Genomic DNA, 8,385 nt, shown 5'->3' on the forward strand with positions numbered 1-8,385 from the left:
ATATTTGGATGTATACAGCCTTTGACAGTTTTTCAAATGCTTTTCTAGTTTATTTCTTACCTTTGATTTTAGGAACCCTAAAGCACTAAAAAATATCTCATCCTCCATAGACCCCAATATCATGGTCAAACATAATTCAACAAGCTTGAAAATTTCTTATATTGAATCTTGCAACACTTTTCTCTGAGCGAGATTTTTCCAAAGTTTGGTTATTGATCCTTCTTCTCTAGGGTTTTGCATAAGATCATATTGTTCCATCATTGTACTGGAAAAATGACATGACTTCTCTTTCAAATGAGTTTCATCTGAAACTCCATTTACAGTCACCCCATTGATTTCTTTTCTTTTGCAAAATTTATCTATCAAAACCAATAATTTATCTTGAAAATCTTTAGGACTTCTTAAACTCCAATAATAGGTGAATACAACACACATTGATTCAAGAAATTCATTTTCAAGAAATATTTCTCTAATTTATGAGGAAAGATTATAAGAAATATCCTTCATAGAATTCATTATAGACTTAACAATCTATTTAAACACTTTCTTTGTAACAATTAATTTTTGATGTGTGGGTTTCTTTCCTTTTCTCGTGGACACGAGCCTTCCATAGTAGTGCATTGGTATCTCAACACCCCATATATTGGCACATAATTCCCCCTTTGCATCAATCTTTAAAAAGTTATCAGGATTATCCAAATCTATGATTCTCATCCAACCTAAAAGTTTTTCATCCATAGAAAATGAATATGAATTTCTATAGAGATTATAGAGGGCCATGCATGTCATTTTACATAGCATATTATATTTTTCAATCTATATATATCTTTGTTGGATCTTCTTCACTATATTTCTCATTTCCTCTAGAATGGGGAGAATGGCTACTAATGTTAAGAGTGTCTCTACACTACTTAACCTTTCAAGTAGATCATGATATTTTCATTGATCAAGCTGATTGTCATGAGTTGATTCCATTGTACCAAGCAACAATGGATATTCAGAAAACACTCGATGAACTAGTCCATCCAAAGAGATCCATCTGGTATCATTATCCTTAAGAAACTTTCTCCCATTACTTAGGTCCTCAGTAAATTGTTGAAATTATCTGAATCATTTAGGACTTTGACAAAAGTGCCTATAGATCTCTTTGATTAAAACTTCAAATTTGTATATTTGTTGAGAGTTTTTGACAATTCCAAAAGCTAGATTCATTTTGTGGGCCATGTAGTGAATGCCACAACGTAAGGTGCAACAAATTCTTTTAACTTTGTGACAAGAGCATTCTTGTGGCCTTGCATTACTGAAGCTCCAACACACACCAACTTTTGGGCAATCGTCATTTCATCTATCCCTCCATATTCAATTAGGGAAATCTTTACTAGTTCAAATATGTTTTCTACCATTGAATTATCTTTCATTTTAAAAATAGTTAGTATATTGGGTTGGTGAAAAAAAATGTGTTTAGTATAGACATGCATGCATACCTAAGAAGTATTGTCTATTGTTTTCACCTTATCTAAATATAATGCAATGAAATTTGACTCTTTGATATCTTCATTTTCAACCTCAACAAGACAACTTGCTCATTTCCATCTACTATTTATTGACTAGTTACTCCTCGCATAGTAAAAAAATTTTGCAAAGTGTAATAAACTACTCAATGATGGGTAGTTTATCATGACACAACCTTTGTTTAAAATATAGAAGATAAAACTTAACTAAAGAACTTTACTAGGTAAAAGCACAAACCTATGTCACCCTTTTGTAAAAAAAAAGGCTAACAAAATTATAAATTTTCAGCTTCAATGACATAAAATTGGTATTATTGTTTAGAATTTGAAAATGAAGTAAACTAATAAAATGTGTAGAAATGGATGAGCATTAGAATTATATTTTTTAATAATTATTTGCAATAAGAATTAATATATTTTCTCAATTATTATAGATTATTTTTTAGTTGTTGAAAAATGATGGAAATTAGGAGTTTAGTTCTCACCACATAACTATATGGAAACAAACTTATTTCCATTTGAGCTCACACTATGTTATAGATAACATATATATAGCTAGAACAATAAAAAATAAAAAATTTCTTTAGACATATATTTTCTCTTTTACATTGATTCAAATTTCAACTCACTTGAAATCGCTAGTTTTTATCTCCCACCACATTTTTAAAAACAAATATATTCTAACCTGAAGAAAAATTATACATTTTGGAAGAGGACTCTCTCCTCTAGAATTCTATATAATTTTTAATTTTTTAAATATGATTTAATATTTTTTATTTTCTGAAAATCTACATGTTTTCGAGTGTTAAAATATGTGCTTGCAGAACTTTTTAATTATAATATACTATATCTAATTAAAATGCTATTAACTCTATATGGGAATATTCTTGACTTTGAGCTCTATAAAATGGTGTTTATATGCTACTAAAAAAATATAATAAAAACTAGTAAGAGTTATTGAAATGCCAATTTTTTGAAATAATTTTATTTCTTTAGTAATTGGATACAAACTAGTATAAAACATGCATTTAATAGACATTTCCAATTGGAAAAGTGTCAGACCATATATAAATTTTTCGGAACAAATTTATCTAGATCATATGTTTGAAGAAAATTGATTTTTAGATAGAAATACTCAAATTTGGTTGTTCTAATAAGTCAACATGAAAGCAATATAGCATTGTACTTTTACCCTACCCATTTCTTGAACTTCAAATTCTTTTCCAATAAGAGATTCCATGGAGCCCTTTACTTCAATAGGCTTCATCTGTATTTTGTCCTAAAATTCTAAGATTTTTTCCTTATTAATATGTTGGCATTCCTCCTTGGTTTTCCATCTTCTAACTAATTTTTCCACTCCATCTATGATATACTTCTAATAAACTTTACCCATATGCTTTTCTATGGTGTCAATTTTTAGCTGCAACCACTTTTCTTTTTTTATTTATCCTTGAGAATATTGTACATCTACATTCTACTAGAGGCTCACCTTCTTTTGGATTACCTAAATTTTCAATGAATGGATGTTTTGAGGCCCATTCTATTTGAAAATTCCTGATTGATATTTCCCAATGTTGATTTTTGTTGGATTTGCACCAGTTTTTTTTATTGTATTTCCTTTTTCCCTTTCCTGGTTGTGTATCATAATTATCTTTGAAATTATCATCCAAGTCTATTATATTATTTTGGCTACTCTAGGTATTGACCTGTAGATCTTGGCTACTCTAGCTATTTACCTAAATATCTTCTTCAAGTTCATCGTGATCAGATATATCAGGTTTTCCAACTTCTTCAATATATGCCAATGGAATTGGTAGTACCAATGGTTGGGAATCTTGTAAATACACTTGTGATGATATTGCTTCCTCATTTTTGCCACCAAAATATGATGCCAAGGTGCGAGTGCACTTGGCTAGCCTTGCTTGACTTCCACTACATGTAGGACTCTTACCCTTGTTCATGTTTGACATCTTTGAAGAAATATAGGCTACCATAAAATTCAAGTTATCCAAAAAGTGACAATCGACTATAGTCTATTGCATATATTTATCTAAATAGTATTTATTGGTTGTATGACCTGCACTTTAAAATATAGATGTCTTAAGTCTCCCTAGTTATCGCAGGACTCTATGGTACAGGTCACTGGTTTTAGTTGATAACTAACCACTAATAGTTGAACTTGTATATACTACATATAAGAATGAACTAAAATTATAGAGAACAAATAGATAGATGTCTGAGTTACTTACCTTTGGCTAAAATATAGTCATCACACTCGTGACTTGCACATCAATGATCTCAATAATATAAGAAATTAAGACTTTTCTATTAAATACTAATTGAAATTGAGATAACCTACTAATCTATGAATATATTTTTACCACAATTTTATGGTGAAATTCGTGGAAATATTATAGCACGTACCAAATATTTGGCAAGGCTCATGTAAGAAAAACCTGTATTCTAGAATTTCCAAGGTGAATATGGTTCATCCATTACATAGTCATGCATAATATAGATGGAAAAATTGAATTTGTGTGGATGCGAGTCTATATACTTGAGGGGTGAATGTCATCCCTCTCCTAAAATATTTTTTAAAATCAAAGCTGAATTGAGGCCATCCAAAAATTTTCCACCTGGGAAATCACAGGTGAATGTGTAAAATTTATCATGTGTCAAAAATATTTTTGATTAGTTATTTCATTTTGAAATGCAATTTGATGTCATAAATCCTCTGACAATGGGCCTAGGGATTTTACTTATATTTGGTAAACTTGGGGTGATGTAACAACCCACATATGTATAAGAACTTTGCCAAATCAATGTTGGTCATTGGGTAACAATCACCATTTTGTAAATATTTGCCACTATAGTGGACCCTGCTCCTTGGATGCATAATTTTTTTATTGAAGATAGATTTTTTGCAAATCATGAATTGTGGATTTTCATGGATGTCAAAAGGATAGGAGAAACTTACTTTTATAGTTGTTTTATGAGTTAGTTTTTGGGAAGATAATTCTACAAAGTGTGAAAGGGAATACACCTATTATAGATCCCTGGAACCCTTTGAAATGTGCTCCATTACATATAGGTCTCCTCTAGGAGACCTATACTAATAAAGGTTACCCAAGGATGCCTATGCATGGTAGTGTTAACTCTAAAGTAAAGAGGTGTATGGTCTTAGAATTATTTTCAATTTTGATGAAAGACAAACATATAATCGAGAAAATAAAATGAAAATGATAAATTTGGGCCAAGAGGGAAAGTGAATATGGTAAATGGATGGATAAATGGGAAATCGTGCATAAAAATTAGAGACAACATAGATCTTTCAGAAATATTGAAGGATAAGAAAGGATTTTGATTTAAATTGTAATATATGAAATTGAGTGCAATGAAAGATGCTAATGTAAGAGGTCACACCAAGGAAAGATAAAATGGTCTCAAAGAGGACATAAAAAATGTTCTTAGTTTTTAATATTATACAATAACATACCTTTATATTTTTTAGTACATTTCTTAAACCTCCTTGCAAAGTTAGCTCTAATATCTTCATCATCATTACTATTAGATTCTTCTTCAATTTCAGTTTCTTTGAACATTGTTCTATATTCACTCTTGTAATTTCCAAACATTCTTAATTCAAATTCTATTAAGCTACTAAATAGTTGTTCCTTAGTAAACTCCTTTGGCTCATTAAATGCTTCAATTGCCAAATTTTGTCATTATAACTATCAAGTAATGTCATTAAGACTTTCATAAAGCTTTCATCTAATATGTTGTTTCCTTAATTCTTGATTTCATTCATTATACTATAACTCTTTAAAAAAAATCTTAATGCCTTCACTATCTTTAATTTTAAGATTATTATAATGTATCTTTTCTATCAACTTCTTAGAATGATTGACCTTATCATTTCCTTCATATATTTGTTTCAAGTTCGTTCAATCCTTATAAGTAATTTAAAAAGAAAGAAATTTATCAAGTTCTAAATTCAATAAAGAACTAATAATTGCATATATTTCCTTCTCATTCTCCTCATATTCTTTGATTTCATTTGTTGTTTGTAATCCATTTGGAGGAAACATATACATTGTCTCCATACACTTCCAAGTCTTATAGCTACCAACTAATACTAGATTACCTTTCGTTTGATCGTTCTATGAATTATAGTATGTTCCATAAAACTTATGGACATTCATTTTATCATAATTTGAGGTTGATGGTTGTCATTGATATCAACATCCTTATCTCAACCTTTGTTGTGTTGGTAGTTGTGTATGAATAACTTTGTGTGTTTGGTATATTAGTTAGTTACACATTAGATATCTTCCTTCACCAATTTCCTATATTAGGTGATGCATATTACCATTGGCTGACCAATAATTATTCTATCATTTTTTCCCTTAGTGGTGGTTTGCATTGTTCTTGTATATTGTGTTTTGGATTTTTCCTTTGTGATGTGTATTGCTTGATTTAAGTCCCTAAGGTTGTTCCTAGTGTGTTTATTCAAAACTGTTAGTATTGGTGATTGTTGTGAGAGTTATTTTTTGTTGAATAAATTGATCTATGTTTCATGAACTGACTCACAAGAACTCATCTCTCATGAGAATGAATGTTATAATTAACACTTATTGTATCTAGATGATGCTCATAGAGTTGAATCATTGGACCTTCTTAAGAAATTTTATATCCAAATATGATTCCAACTCGAGCACATTTGATTGTAGAATTCTTTAAAAAATTAAATCCACTTAACTTGTTATCCCATTTGTCTAATATAAATTAGAAATTATAATTGTTCCAAAACAGACCAAAAAAATTATATTTAAAAATTAAAAAATATGTAATAACAAGAAGAATCTAAAAATGAAAAGTAACTTTCATGCATATGAATCCCTCTTTGGGACGAATGCAAATTTTCAAGAAAATAATTTTCTTGTAATGGAAGGACGAGATTAGCAGAGATATTCTAAAAAAATAAAGGACACGTAGAATTTTCCGATTATAGTGAAGTTAGATACAAATTCGGTCAATGGAATAAAATTAACGAACTTATATTTCTTAATTCACTCAAATTCTTATGTCATAGTTGTAGTATTTTACTAGGAGTGGTATACAATTGCCCTCTGCCAAACAAACAGATATTACAAGTTATACGGCATGAATCATATGGAAAGACAGTTACTTTGAAACCAAAATAGGTGTGTAACTTACATTGACAAAGGCTTTAACCATTCCCGTGATAATCTCTAGGAATAAACATAGATAACAGTGATTACAAGTCAAGTCAATGGTGAAACATGTAATATTTATCAATGGCTGCATGAACTTCCCATGTGCAGCTCATACCCTTTGGTATAACAACTAAGTCTCCTGCACCAAATTCAACATATTCAGAGCTTCCTTTCACATAAGCCCTCACCTTCCCCTTCACAAGATAGCATGTTTCTTCTGCATCAAACTTCAACGAAAATTTCCCTGGAGGACAAGCCCATCTGCAGTTACACAAAAATATAAAACAAAACATTAGAAAGGTTAATGAAAACATTAGTTTTAGAACTAGTATAAATACTTGTGCACTGTGTTTTTTTTGGCGAAACATTATATTTATATTAATAATAACTGGTTCAAAAGAGCTTTTGGAGAAAAGAATCAGAAAAGAAAAACTTTGGTTATTGTCTGATACAAAAAAAAAGAATGTAGAAGAAAAAATACTGCATCAGAAGAGAGTATCTATCATCTTCCGACTATTCTTTTGAATTACTATGCAAAATGAAGGAAATAAATTTTGCCACAAACATTTTGGACACCCATTCTACTAACCCATACAAGAAAGCAGAAATAACCTGAAAATTTCAAGGACACCCAAGAGCATATTTTGATACAACTACTGTCGTAAGAAACATGAAAACATAAGAATAAGATATATTTTTAGAGAAAAAAATTGGAGCATACTTACTTGGGCCAAGACTGAATACCAAGATCAGACAAACGAGACTGTGATGGGTGCCTTTCAATTTTAACTCCATGCCTTTCCATCGCCCTCCTTCCACCAATGGCTTCGATTCCAATCTCTCAAATGGAAAGCCAGTCAAGAAACAAATAGAAAAACCCACTATTTTACTACCCTTGATCTTTAGATTTGAATCAAATTATATGAGATCAAGTCCTTCACAAACTGAATTCATTAACACCAAATCAAGCCCAACAACTTTTTATTCTAATGAAAACAATCAACGGTTTGTTGAGGATGACCAAAATTGCAGATGGGTATTATAAACAAAGATTTATGAACACCAACCTATGGCAAATATCATTGGATTTCGATTAAATAAATCAATAATATGTTCTGGTTGGTTAAAATTTGCAGATGAGTTTTATAAACAAAGAATTATAGACACCAAATGATGCCCAATATCATCGATTCCGATAAAAACAATCAGTAGTTTGTTGTGGATAGCTCAGTGCATTCTTTAGCATGTTGCAGAACTTCTAGACTTGGTGACAAAAACAAAGGCAGTAAACTTATGTGCTGTTGCATTGGTTTATAACGAGAAGAAGGTGAAGAAATTGACAAAACTGTCAATGTATTAGTTTGCCTAATCCATCACTATTATATTATTAGTATGCTTAAGACCACCGTTATTATCTTAGATGTACATGAAATAAAAAATAGTTAAAAATAGTAAGCAAAGATTGTATGACCGAGTACATTTAAGCAAGGTGGTCATGTATAATTTGTCCATTAATACTTTTGTGGGGTCCCAACTTTTGACTTTGAACGTTAATTTTCTAACGTTTACGTAGTCAGTCAGTACACGTATGTGAGGTCTTAGGCCACACATATCTTATGTGCTTATAATGCTTGCAT

At 30.4% G+C, this 8,385-nt stretch overlaps 1 protein-coding gene across 1 annotated transcript; it reads right to left on the bottom strand.

The window, feature by feature from the left end:
• Window positions 1–6,547: 6,547 nt before the first annotated feature.
• LOC149554549 (uncharacterized) lies at window positions 6,548–8,060 on the bottom strand. The gene is made up of 2 exons (XM_089828598.1): window positions 7,474–8,060; window positions 6,548–7,009 (listed from the first exon to the last, which is right to left on the bottom strand). The coding sequence occupies exons 1-2, from the start codon at window positions 7,551–7,553 to the stop codon at window positions 6,802–6,804; spliced, it is 288 nt and encodes a 95-aa protein (XP_089684724.1). The 5' UTR covers window positions 7,554–8,060; the 3' UTR covers window positions 6,548–6,801.
• Between the last annotated feature and the right edge of the window lie 325 nt (window positions 8,061–8,385).

Source organism: Cupressus sempervirens, chromosome 5, assembly GCF_028749045.1.
Source record: "Cupressus sempervirens isolate cs-2001-9-10 chromosome 5, ASM2874904v1, whole genome shotgun sequence".
Taxonomy (NCBI): domain Eukaryota; kingdom Viridiplantae; phylum Streptophyta; class Pinopsida; order Cupressales; family Cupressaceae; genus Cupressus; species Cupressus sempervirens.

Coding starts and splice junctions, on each gene's coding strand:
- LOC149554549 (XM_089828598.1), bottom strand. CDS start 7,553: ATGGAAAGGCATGGAGTTAAAATTGAAAGGCACCCATCACAGTCTCGT. Junction 7,010..7,473: donor GGTATTCAGTCTTGGCCCAA/GTAAGTATGCTC, acceptor GTGTAACTGCAG/ATGGGCTTGTCCTCCAGGGA.